The sequence below is a fragment of the Euphorbia lathyris genome, chromosome 6, assembly GCF_963576675.1.
Source record: "Euphorbia lathyris chromosome 6, ddEupLath1.1, whole genome shotgun sequence".
NCBI lineage: Eukaryota > Viridiplantae > Streptophyta > Magnoliopsida > Malpighiales > Euphorbiaceae > Euphorbia > Euphorbia lathyris.
In genome coordinates, this window is record NC_088915.1 from 76,575,600 (window position 1) to 76,589,310 (window position 13,711).

A 13,711-nucleotide genomic window follows, 5' to 3' on the forward strand; every position below is an offset into this window, starting at 1 on the left:
TTGGACTAGACTTTGATATGTGTATCATACAAAAACAAATAGATGATTAATTAGATGTTAATTTTATAAGGTTTTAATTTCTGATAGGATAATGCAATTTATAATGACAATCAGTTTAATATAATCGATTAACACAATTTCATTTTTTTATCATTTATATCATATATAAATATTGTATGAGAACATGTGAATATCATTTCGTGGATCAACCGAAAGAGATCCTAGTTGGATGCCCTAAGTACCCTTGTAGAAGGTTCAAACACGGACTGATGAGTGACCACCAAGGAATTCCATATCCGGACTCAAGACATATGGCTAAGATTTGATACAAGACCGTTCCAATCTCCCCAATGTTGGGACAAATGTCAACGCGGTCTCCTAATAGGAATGCGACACTTTAAAACTCTAACAGGAGCCACAACCTATAAATAGAGGGTTTATGAGAAGCATACTCTAAAACATCCAGAGTTTCAGCTTCAGAAACCGAACATTTCTGAAATATGAAACTCTTTGAAATCACGGTTTCTTGCTACATAGCTCAATTTCTTTGGATAAATTTACCCACAATTTTTTTTTGCAAATATAGTTTGCCTAGGCCTGAAATATGAACTAATTAAATTACATCTATTAGAGAATTACAAAAGTTACCTAATAATAAATACAAAACCAGAAACTCAAATCATTCTGTATCTTCAACATCATCTTCGTCTTCATCCAGAATGTAAACCAAGGCGCGCTTTCTTGCCGCAAAAACGCATGCTACACCTCTGGATGCTGCCAACCAAAATTTTCACACAAACTCTCCCTCAATTTTTACAAATTTATATCAAGAAATCACATGGATTAGCCAAAACAAAAATTTAACTCACTCCAAAAGGTAACTCAAACGAAGAGGAATGAAGCACTTAAAAGTAGAAATTTCAAAGATATCCACATAAAAATGACTCAATTAATTAAGTATAGAATGACTATCCCTTTTAAATTTTGAGAAGAACAATAAGTAACTAAGCCATGAAAAATATCTTACCACTAACTGCTAATGGAGCAAGGGTAGAATGAGGAATGCAGCGAACCTTTTCGTTCTCCAATTGAAGTTGCAGAGAAGCATCCTGAATGTCAAAAACATCATAATCGTGAGGTTCTTGAAGAATTTAAATACATAAGGGGACTAATATATCAAAAACAGGATAAATACATCCATGGCCCCTCAACTATAGGGCTAATAACATTATAGCGCCCCTAAACTTCATTTCTAACATAAAAATCCTTAAACTTTACATTATGTGTTAAAGTCCAAATCAACAAAAATCCATACAAAAAACTAGCGGAATGATGACCTGGACAAGTTTATCCATGTCACAAAACATTATGCTCAAATACCTATTTCACCCTCATCATCATGTTGTTGATTTGTCAACGGATTTTTGTTGATTTGGACATTAATGTTTAAGAATGTAAAGTTCAAAGATTTGTACGTTTAGGATTAATGTAATTTACACATTCAAAACAAGTTTTAAACAAGTCAAAAAAAGTTAATGAAAGGAAAGAATACATAACTTAGTAGACAATTACAAACTTACAAACAATATATACAATGCCTTTCAACTTGAATTTTTAACAAGACTTTGAAGGATATAAAAAATTCCGAGGAATTTCTCGATTTTCAAATGGGTTTTAACTTCAAGGACTTGATTTATTCATATTGTGACCAATCGTATGATAAGAGAGTGATCACTTTTTGGCACAAGGTAAAACATCATAGAATTTCTCAGACATCTTTTAAGCTATAAAACTTAGTTTGTGTGATCACTTTGGCGCAAGGTAAAACTTCATAGAATTTCGCAGACATCTTTTAAGCTACAAAACTTAGTTAGCAGTGATATAGAAACTGTAACAGCTTGACCATAAATTCAGATACATCATACACGTTGAAAATGCACACGCATAGAAAAGAAGAATTCCAACATTATCAAATTGATTCTGTTTACTGCATATAAGTATAACAGCCACAAAATTTACCTTAAGTTGATGTAATCCCCACAAGTCCAATGAAGTAGATCTTGAAATAGATACAAATGGAAGGTCGCTAGCTTGTAAGACCATCATGCAAGCATCTCCTGGGCTTTCAGACGATGTTGCTGTCCCGTTTAATAGTAATACGATTTGAGTATCCTGTTTTAAGTAATACACGTTACAAAACGTCCCACATGACTGAGCCTTAAAGATGAGATATGGTAATCTTTGATATTTTACCTTATATAAGGAGAGATCAACACAGTCATAGCCAGCAGGAATAGATAACAATACAGCTTCCAATGAAGTATGGCCCGTCTTTAAATTGCTCAAGTCATGCATAAATCCTCTCAATATGCCTATACAATTTGATATTTCCGAAGAAGATTCTTTTGGCACTTGGAAGCAGATATAATCAACAAGGCCGTGGCAAGTTTGATCAGATGAAACAGATTGCGAGACTTCCTACAGGAGAACATTGGGGGGGAAATACTAAAATGCAAAAGTGCTATTATTAAATTAAAATAAAAATTGTTTTCCAGTATTAGCTTTTATGATGAATCAAAGGATGAGATTCGGATTTTTAGTGCAGTGGATGCAAACGTTTTGAATTAAAATGCAAAAGGTCCTTTATTAAATTAAAAAAAAAATTGTTCTTTCAGTAATAGCTTTTATGACGAATCAAAGGATGAGATTCAGATTTTTAGTGCAGTGGATAGAAATGTGTTGAATTAAAAGAAACCCGTTATTCGTTCAATAGCGAATGTTGTTTATAATTACAAACTCAAGGGGAAGAGAGTAGCAAAAGTAGGATTCCTCATTCGCCAAAACATCACAGATACCTATCCACAGGAAAAAAAAAAAAAGGTACCTGAAAGCAATTTATCAAAAGAGAAAAAGAAAGTACCTCATAGTAAGATATTGACATAGGGATTGTCATGGATAGAGATGCTGGTGAAGATGGAATTGGAAAGAGTGGCAGCAAATCTTCACAAAGTAATTTTCTTGAGATTGTAGTGAAAGGCATCTGAAAAGCCTCCTTGAAGCTAAAATTTTGGTGGCCATAAATTTATTACTTGTAATTATGAAGGATCAAATAAATTTGATTAATAAATAAGAAAAAATAAGTTACTTATTGGCATCCAAGATCTTCCTTAGTTGTACTTGGTTTTAGTTTATTTGAAGAAACTAATAATACATGCACTTATCTCAACAGTACTTCTCATACTGAAGGACTTTCTATTTTGCTAGGTTTGGAAGTGTAATGAGTATAAATATTGAACATATTAGCATCCCTGTCAAAACATTATTTAAATTTACTGTGATAAAATCCCATCAATGCAATTTTTTTGAAAAGTTAGAAAGCAGAAAACAATTACCTAGACTCCATTTGTTGAAATTCTTTAGCTAATGTCCTTTTCAGATATTCAGTGTCTGAAAAGCCTCCAAACTGAACTAATTCCTTCACTCTTTGCATGGTTTCCCTGAAAGATTAAGCAAGATAAATTTATTCAAAAGATTAGAAAAATAAAAATTGGCAGTAGAAATGAGTAGAAAATTTATCCATGTGACCAAGTTCTTTAAGCTACAAATCATCCATGCTTTCATACACACAGTTGGATTTGCATACAAACGTATGTAAGGTATATGAGTAACAGATATTCCAGTTGATATAGTGCCCGATTTATAGCATCTTAGATTCCATTGATATATCAAATAGTAATATTTGGACAACAGCCATTGACAAGAATCTCTGCTCAAGTACACTATAAGTCGTCATGGTATATTCTACCGCACGGCAATCAGACCAGTATTGTTATATAGTACGGAGTGTTGGGTAGTCAAACACTGTCACATTCATAAGATGTCGGTGACGGAGATGCGTATGTTGAGATGGATGTGTGGTCATACGAGAAAAGTTCGGGTGAGTAATGAAATAATTAGGACAAAAGTAGGGGTTACATCTATTGAAACTGAAATGAGGGAAAACCGACAAAGGTGGTTTGGCCATGTAAGACGAAGAGCGCTTGATGCGCCGGTTAGGAGGACTGAAGAGTGGCAAAGGGACGTAGTGGTGAGGGGTAGGGGAAGACCTAAGCAAACTTGGAGGAGGGTGATTGAGAGTGATATGAGTTTATTAGGGATTGAGGAGAATATGGTAGTGGATAGGACAGAGTGGAGGGAGAGAATTTGTGTCGCTGATACAACTTGATTGCACGGTTTTATATGATGGTTCATGTTAGCTGACCCCGAATCACTTCGGGACTAAGCCTTTGTTGTTATTGTTGTTGAAACTAACTAAACTTAGTTTTTTTAAAAAAAAGGTTAATTTTCAGTGAACATTATAAAAGTTTTGATAACTAAAAGTAAAACTAACAAAAAATTAAAATGTTGATAAAAATTTATTTCAACAATTGAGTTCCGTTAGTTGACCAAATATCATAGATTTAATGGAACTAGTGTATTTCATCAAACTTATGGAACTCAATTGTCGAATTAAATATTAATTTAAAAAAATTATAAATTTTTATCTTTGGTATTTTTAGTTGCCAAATTTCTTATAATATAAACGTTGTTGTCGTGTGACCGAGAGGTCACGGGTTCGAGTCTTAGGAGCGGCCTCTTGCCAATAAATTGGCAGGGGAAGGCTTGCCCCCAATACATCCTTGTGGTGGGACCCCTCCCCGGACCCTCGCTTAGCGGGAACGCGTAGTGCACCAGGCCACCCTTTATTATTAAAAATTACAATTTAATTCGAAAACTAAGTTCTATTATTGATTTTGTAGAATTTTTTTTGAGTAAGAGTTGAGAAGAAGACCATTTAAAGTGATTAATGAAGGTAACATGGTTATTTCACACAAAAGTCGTCAAAACTGATGGAATGGGTTCACAGTCAGAATCAAAATATAGGAAGGTTAAAATTACTCTTCAAAAACACTGAGGTACTAGTGTTATTGATCAAACCTAGGGAGGTTTAAATTATTTACCCTAATAAAAAAAGAATATTCTACAATTGTAACATCGCTTAACAATGAATTTGAGAATTATTCTTGAAGGTAGCTTAGCAATTTTTTATGGTCTACACCTTAGAACTGCAAATGATATTTCATGTTTTGTTTTTTTATAGGATTAATGCAACCCCATACGACAGATCACAAGTGAAATTCCTGATAATTGAAAAAGCAGACAAATGAATTCAGTTGTATGAGTAGCTTACAAGTCAACTTCAATAGTTTCAGATTGTTCCAGCAATTGCCTAACTGGATCTTGATCATATAAGAACTTCAAGAATATGATAACAAGTTCACTGCAAAAAAAAAAAAAAAAAAAAAGTCAGACAACAAACTTGATGATGCTTAAAGATTCCCAATTGAACTTAAAAAAGAAGAAAAATAAAAAGTCTCTTTGAAAAACCTGTTGTAGGGTGGAAGCTGATCACTTGGTTCTTGCATAAGTAACTTTATACATTTAAGAAGCCAGCTGAAGAAATTTGAAAACTGAAAAATGAAGATAAAACTATTAGAGAGCTGAAACAAGGATATCTGTAAATTCAAGAAATGGGGAATTTCCCTTTCATTTATGGAAGATTAGTAATTTTCATAAAATACATTTAAAAATAAACATTCCTTCGAATGAAAAATTCCCATCCTCACTGAAAATTATAGGGAAAAATGATACCTAAATAAATATGCAGAGTAGAAACACCAAATAGTTTTATTACATGTCAAAGAATTGATTGCTTCCCACTTCATGTATCTCCCTTTAGCGCTTAAATTACAGCCTAACATTATCACATTTTTTATATGCCAGTCCACTATTGAATCTGGACTCCATCCATATGATCAAAAGCATCCTTTAACAATCCCAGAAGTTGCAAAAATGCATCTAATATTAATGAATCAAATTATTCTTCTAAAAACGAAAGATCTAAACTGAACTAGTTCAGAGTGAAATTCCTTCTAATCTCCCTTCTCCCCTTCTCCCTTGATTTAAGAGGATAACTTACCACTTCAAAATAGCTTGCAGAAAATAATAAAGTTTTGATCCTCAAATCACAATACCTGCTGTTCCACAGATGTAAGTACCCTCATAAACCGTTCAATTTGTACCAATAACATGCCAGATTTTTCTGTGGCGTTATTGATAAGCATCTCATCCAAACCAACACCTTGGTACCGTGCACGCCATCTTGAAAGACCTCTCAGTTCTCCCATTCGAAATGCAATTATTTCTGCAGCAGGCTGGGAAATAAATAGTAATCTTTCAGTTTCTATTCAAGCTTCTTTGTAGAAGGAGCACAAGTGCACAACCAAAGAAAACTGTATCAGGCAGGCTAAACATTTGTTGCAGATAACTTGTAATAAGAGTTGGTAGCAACAACAAGAAACTCATACAAAAGTACATACTTCCTAGATGTAGTCTATTTGTAACAACCTTCTTAGAGAAACAAACGGACAATTTTAGAAAAATGACACAAACCGACAATTTTAGAAAAATGCACGAAAAAGATTGAAACAGGACAGACATAGTGATTCATGGAGCACAAATACTAAAATAATTAGGTTAATCATGCAGAAAAATATTTCAGGTAAATATATAGTAAGTTCGCTTCTCAATTCAGAATATTTGAACAAGCTAAAAACACTAAACTGAAGATAACGCCAACAAACATTTCCAGATTGATCAAGCTTTTTGGACAAGTTCAGGGGGCAAATGATGTATTAAGCCTTGTTAATATGTATTTTCATCATAAATGAGGGAAAAGCTCATTGCTCTTGAAAGCAGAAATTTACTCTTCCATCATCTTTATAATATTTTTTTAAGAAAATCAATATAATGAAGGAGGTTCTTATATGCTGATGATGGATATTGCTAACTACAGATGAATAACTTTCGCGAAATTACTGAAAGAACACTTATCATTTACTGAAAGGCTGATATTTTATGGCACTCGCAAATATTTTGTGCAGATGTGTTTTACATGTGCTAAGCAAGTAATTCCAGGATTCATGCATATATTTACTGTTTGCTTGTGAACAGTTCTGTTTTCATGACGCAATAAACTTTTGTTATGTCTAAATCATGAATCTACCAACCAGGCCTCCTAATTCCTTAAATTGCTCCTAGCTTTTAATAAATAATGTATTAACTGCTGATATTTATTTACAAATAGTGCATGCCTGCATATGTTCAAGAACGATTTGCTGAAGTTCTTTTCCAGCACCACAAACAACTTTTGACACACGCTTGACACCCTGCCAACCAAAAAAGGAAAAAAGGAAGGCGAAAGAACAATTACTTACTGTAATGTATAATTTGAATTTCTTCTCATGAAAAAGATACTCTAGAAAAGGCCAACCATACCGCTTCACCAAGAGTGCTAACCAGAAATTGATGTACTGCTGGACTAGTACGAGCACCACCTAAAAGGCTTAGAAACTCCTCTTGGGGAGATGAATCCAAAGCTACAAGGAAATAGTAGGAGCCAATAAGTGGTACGCAAACAAAGAGGGAGTACAATAAAATAGATGATTACCTAGTATGATTATCAGCAATTACCATTGTCAATAATCAAAGTAGACAGAGAACCAAACTTCTCATGAAATGTGCGCATGGCATCTGACCACTGTTTTGACATTACTGACAATGATACCCGGATAACCTCTGTTAATTCCTCAACATTAGAAGCTTGCTGGGCCAACTGATGGAGCTCATTCTTCCTACAATAACCGAAAACATTAATTAGGTAACCCTTCCAATCAACTTTAAGTATGGTTCAAGGGAAAAAAAACATTGGGACTTGCCAACTTTATTAAACTTTAAATAGTAAATGATAAAAACGAGAGGAGAGAGGATCGAAGTGTTAGGCTCTACAGACAATGAGCGAACAATTACAGTTTTCTGACTATTTACCTTTTCAAAAATATAGAAGTATCAAGCACTAAACCATGTAAGCCATGCATATTCCCAGTCAAATGACTTTCTCTGGATTGAAACATATTTTGACTAAGTTGTCCAGAGCACATGACATTCAAACGACAAAGGTCTTTTGACAAAGCAACCTGATGGAAAGAGATATATGTAGATTGCTTCAGAATAGAAACTAAAAAGTTTGAGACTTTTAATATAGAGCATATGAATACCTTGTAAATGGAAGCATTTCTAAGCTGATAAGGATATTGTATGTCCACAAGAGGGATTGAAATAGAAAAGTTGTGTATATTCTGCATTGATTTTGTAAATGTACAAAATTCACAAGTCAAATAACAAGGAAAAGAACAAGAGAAAATGACAAATTGAACATGATAATGAAGAGCACACAAATTTGACATAGGAAAGTAGATGATATATTTTATATAATGCGAAAGCCTAGGAAACCTACAAATCAACCTTGGTGTAGCAATAACTCAACTATGAACTTCCAATCAAATCTGTAGCATTTATGGAGGGTATCTGATAGAGATCTTGCAACTGATTTGGGCCATGTTGCTGATGTGGGCCTTTTAGCTCAACCAGCCCAAAGACCAAAGGAGCTGATAGTTTATACACGCAAAAAGAAGATTACATAGGGGCAGAATGGGTTTTGTTACTGTAAGTTTGTTATGCATAGGGGTGAGGTGGCATAGTTAGTTATTCTCTTTGTTAGCTGGCAGGTCTAGAATGTTTATTTAGAAGGTTACGTTTTGATGGAAGGAGGCTGTTTTTGTGTATCTTTCTGCAATGATTTGCAGGGCTCTGCTTTAGGGTAGAGAGGGAAGTTATTTCCTGTGGAGGCTTGGCCTACTTCTTTGTAATCCTTCTATCTTATCGGATTAATAATACGTATCAACCTTCCCCTTCAATTTGCAAGTTTGCGATCTCTGTTCTGTATTTCTTTAATCTGGGTTTCTATCAGTATCTGCTTAAAATGAATTGAGAAAGCATGTGAAACAAAGTTGAATTGCCAACTAAGTAGTGACTATTAGTCTTGTAGTCATAATAGTTGATTACCATCAAGTTAACTCGCATGAACTAGTCAATAAATTGATGATAATCTCATATTCGAATAAGAAGCCCCATCTAATTGCCTATGGTTTTAAATCTAAGGAGTGATCTACTGGCACAGTTCCTGCACTGATCATCCATAAGAGTATCGAAATCAAAATCCACAAAAAAATAGTGACTTTAGGCTAGAAATTCACTAGGTTCAATAAATTGCGGTGTATTTGAAATTCAGACAATTACAAGACGAGTGATATCGATGACAAACTTACAGTTTTTCCTATTGGAAATATTCCAAATATGCTAAAGCAAATGCTTCCATCCTTGTCAGCACTGCACAGCATATTAAAACGTTGGTATGAAGAATTTGACAACTCCTGATATGAATCTTCATTGTCATCCATGAAACCGGCATCTCCGGACACCACACCAGGCATCCGAGGGGGCTTTGGAGCAGGAGGAAAGAAACGAACTGTCCTGTCTTCATATATTGAGATATTGCAAGAATCATCCTGAATTCCAATTTGGAAACACAATATGAATGATTATAAATTTCTAAAAACGGAGAGAGAGAGAGAGAGGAATAAATGGATTTGCCCAATGCAAAATAAGAGGCAGCAAACGAGTGGATATGAATCAGTGATTCAACTGTAACTAATTACTTATATTTCAATTATTAAAGAGCAAAGAGTTTTATATAAATTGATCTTAACCATGTACATAGACAATGAAGATAGAAGAGCATACTCTGTTTAATTGTCCATCCTCCTCCCAGTTAAGACATACAACCGCAACACTATGAGACCTCAGGCTTTTCAATAACTTCCCATTCTGCTTGATATACAGTACCAGGGATTAGTAAAAAACAAAATAAAGGATAAATAAATCAGAAATTTAATGGGCTAGATGTGTGTTCAAGGGCAATCAGTCCCTAATATATAAAAATATGTGTTTCAAAGTTCCCATCAGCTATATCATTAAATATAGTATACATGCATGTTCTAGAGATATTAGACGTATGAACGAGCAAAAAATAGAAAAAGTCTGTAAGACAAAAGATTCATGAGGCCAGTGATAGAAACTAGCATCAAAAGTACAACTATATGTTGTTGAAACCTTATCTAAAATTAAATGATCAACAGAAACTAGTAAATCAAATCACATGAGAATAAAGATACGAATTTGTTCCTGTTTTGACAACGTAACATAGTAGGAATACAGTAGCATGCAAGAACAATGAGAGATAAGGGTTATAGCCACGGATGAACAGTACTGAAATTCCACTTATTCCCGTAGTAAAGAAACATATGTAAGTTGTAACAATCAAGATGATAGAGAAAACATAGATGAAAACATGCCACATGCAAATCCATTTAGTGGTTTTAGGAGAGGGTTTATTTCACTATTGGCTCCATGTAAGGTGTTGTAATGAGGTCTCACCAATACAGGATCTTCCTTTCAACCAAATTCATAGTCATTGGAGTTACAATATTCAACAAGTATTAATCCACGAGGGGTGAATATATGAAGCATACACAATTCGTCCTATGAGCACAAAAAGGTTTAAGACCAACCTATCTGGAAAAACTAAAAGAAAAAATCCAAAATAATAGAACAAAAGCCTATTCACCTCAACATCATGCAAGGAAACGCTTCCATCTTCAAGCCCAACAGCTATTACCTTACCATCAGGACGCCAGCACAACGATGTAATGCATTTTCCTAAGCAACATATATCATATTATCAAAGGGCTTTTCAGACTAGTTGAATCACAATTTAAAATAAGGATGGGAAGAAGTAGAGCCAAAAACGTCAAGTGAACAATAATATAAGTATTCTATGAAAGCACAATTAAAATGTATTACAATATGATATCATGTCATAAAAGAAATGATGAAAAGATTACATGTGGACCAATAAGGGACACTTCTTCAAAAGGCATAACCGCCGATACACTTGTTCCAATCACAAAACAAAACCCAAGCGCACACCCTCCTTTCCCTCGTTTTGCGCCGGGACTTACGGAAAGAGCAGGGAGGTCCAAAGGGTACCCTAGATACGTACACCAGTCAGGGTCCGCCACGTGGAGACCTACTAAAAATATAGGATACCCTCTCGGACTACTGTAAAAGCTAAGCTCAACATCATAAGGTATACACAACTTCTACCCCTCTCAAATTACTAGAAAGCTCCAGTATCTCTAGTGACTTGATCATCGGAGCAGGGACGCCGGACTCCAGTCCTCTGACTACCCCCTCCTCCGACTGTTCGTTAGTTTTATATCATGTACACCGGGCAATCCTCAGAGGCCAAGTTTGGAAACGGAAGACATCACAATATTACAATAGGAAAGGATTAAATTCCATTACATCTTGCTTGTTCCAAAACTTTTGTTTATGGCACAAACATCAGATTCTTAAAGTCTCGGAAGTGAATTCACTAAACTAATTTATTTGGCAGCAGTATGAATCTGCATCTAGAAGAAAGGCCCTCACAATCTCCTTGCATTGACTAAGAAACTGATATATATATATACACACACACACTCTTAAAGTGAAATGGAAAAAGATCATCTCAAATACGTAGCTAACCAGAATTAAGCAACCCAGACTATCTTTTAAAACCATAGTGAACTCTAGAAGCAGTAATACCATGAGAGTAAAGAAAAAACATCCACGACACGAATCCTATTTTACCAGGGGAAATAGTCCATAATCTCTGCCAATTGAAGCGATGAAGAAAAATCTTAGAATCCTCAGTCACCATGGCCAGCAAATCCTTCTCTGGATTCCATTCTGCAATTTTAATCTACAGACAAGAACTCGTTATCTAAGGACACGAAAGAAAGTCACAAAAGTAAAAGTACACTGCCATGTACACATAAATGAAATGAAAGTGAGATTGAAAACCTTCGAGGCCACCGGTTTGTCAAATTGAAGCTGAAATGGAACCACCCGCTGCTCCTCCTCAGTTTCCATCCAGAGCTCTCACAAGTTCAATTACAGATACTCGCAATTGAGAACTGTATCAAGTGACATTAAAGCATGAAAAAAATTAATAAGAAAACAAAAAAGAGCAGAATGAAATGTTGCCATAAAAACCCTAAATTAGCTGAAACGGTACTCACAGGTGTTGGTGGTGATGAAGTAGAAGAAATGAAGAAGGCTGGCTGATGAAGTAGTGGAGCTGCTCGGCAACGAAGAGGAAAAGAGAACAAGGGCGGGCCTGTTTAATATGAATTTACAATTTATACAGGCAATTTCCAAATTTGTCCCTAACCTTTATGAAGCAAGGGGTTAAATGCACCATTGGTCACTGAACTATATATATGCTCAATCTCAATAGAATCACTCAATTTTGAATTTTATCTCAATTAGGTTATCCTGACGATTTCAGTGATTAAAAGCATCAGAATGATAACATAGATGACGCGTCAGTATGAGTCAACTTAGATCTCTGACCAAATCGAGACATGGCATCCACGTATGTGTCATCTGACTATTCAAAAATAAAATTTAGTTTTTTTTTATAAAAATAGTCACATTTCATTTCGTTCGGTCAGAGATCTGAGTTGACTCATGTTGACGGGTCACTCATGTCATTATTTCGATGTCTTTTAACCACTGAAATCGGCGGAGTGACCTAATTGAATGATTTTATTGGGACAAATTGAAGTTGAGTAACCATTTTAAACAACAAGTAAGTTCAGTGACCAATGATGCATTTAACCTGCTTGTTTAGTAATAACTTTCGAAACTTATAATTAATAAATTAAGTGCTTAGAACATTTTCAAGAGTCCACTCTCTAAAAATAATATAAACAATTAACTCTTAGTGATTTGATGAGTATATTATCTCCAATAATGACCATCATATTCACTATTTATTTATTATTTTATCATTAAAATTAGTAAACATTGTTATATTTAGCAATAGTGAGAGTGAGGAGACTATTGAATAATAAATTATTAATAAAAAATGAAATAACGAGACACTAAGAGCTCCATAGAGCATCTCCAATGAGAGGTGCTTGAAAGAGTGTTTGATGAGGTGGAGAATGGTTGAAAAAGTACCTTGCATTAGAGTAACAAGAGTTGATTAAATGATTATAGCAATATTATCAAATTTTTGGTTGGCACTCTTACTTTTTCTTTTTCTTTTTTAATATAAAAAATGATTTAATTGTCTATTATTATTGATGTAATTTTATGACGATATTTATTATTAAAATAGACTATACACTTTATGGGACCATAGCGGCAAGTTTTAAAGTTGCTCAGCATTGAAGCATTTAATTTTTTTTTGGCTTAATACATCATTTGCTCCTTGAACTTGTCCAAAAAAGTTGATTGACCCCCTGAACTTTCAAAGTGTCCTGATAACCCCCTCAACTTGCATAAAATGTTCAGTTAGCTCATTGAACTTGCATAAAATGTAATCAATTGACCACTCAGTCGTGAAAAAGTAAGTTAAATGCGGAAGATGTATTCCACATATCTTAGGATGTTATTACATAATTCAAAGATAGATTAAAAAGGAAGTTATTGCTTGCTCAACTATACAACTTGTCGTCTCTAATATTAGAACCATATACCCCGATTTTAGTTGTTTTACTTTTTCTAAGACTCGTGCAATACATCTTTCGCATTTAACTTACTTTTTCGCGGCTGAGTGATCAATTTATTACATCTTACACAAGTTCAGGGGGCTAACTGA

The 13,711-nt window shown here is 34.5% G+C and overlaps 1 protein-coding gene across 1 annotated transcript; it reads right to left on the minus strand.

Moving 5' to 3' along the window:
• Positions 1-197: 197 nt before the first annotated feature.
• LOC136234012 (anaphase-promoting complex subunit 4) lies at positions 198-12,239 on the minus strand. Its single transcript, XM_066023764.1, has 20 exons — positions 12,123-12,239; positions 11,905-12,017; positions 11,692-11,803; positions 10,625-10,716; positions 9,742-9,825; positions 9,267-9,506; positions 8,157-8,237; positions 7,927-8,075; positions 7,573-7,733; positions 7,378-7,478; positions 7,194-7,268; positions 6,075-6,254; positions 5,428-5,510; positions 5,231-5,320; positions 3,393-3,497; positions 2,921-3,059; positions 2,254-2,478; positions 2,020-2,172; positions 1,028-1,109; positions 198-774 (listed from the first exon to the last, which is right to left on the minus strand). The coding sequence occupies exons 2-20, from the start codon at positions 11,971-11,973 to the stop codon at positions 680-682; spliced, it is 2,316 nt and encodes a 771-aa protein (XP_065879836.1). The 5' UTR covers positions 11,974-12,017; positions 12,123-12,239; the 3' UTR covers positions 198-679.
• Between the last annotated feature and the right edge of the window lie 1,472 nt (positions 12,240-13,711).

Coding starts and splice junctions, on each gene's coding strand:
- LOC136234012 (XM_066023764.1), bottom strand. CDS start 11,973: ATGGAAACTGAGGAGGAGCAGCGGGTGGTTCCATTTCAGCTTCAATTT. Junction 7,734..7,926: donor ACTTCTATATTTTTGAAAAG/GTAAATAGTCAG, acceptor CGGTTATTGTAG/GAAGAATGAGCTCCATCAGT. Junction 6,255..7,193: donor TCGTTCTTGAACATATGCAG/GCATGCACTATT, acceptor TTTATTTCCCAG/CCTGCTGCAGAAATAATTGC.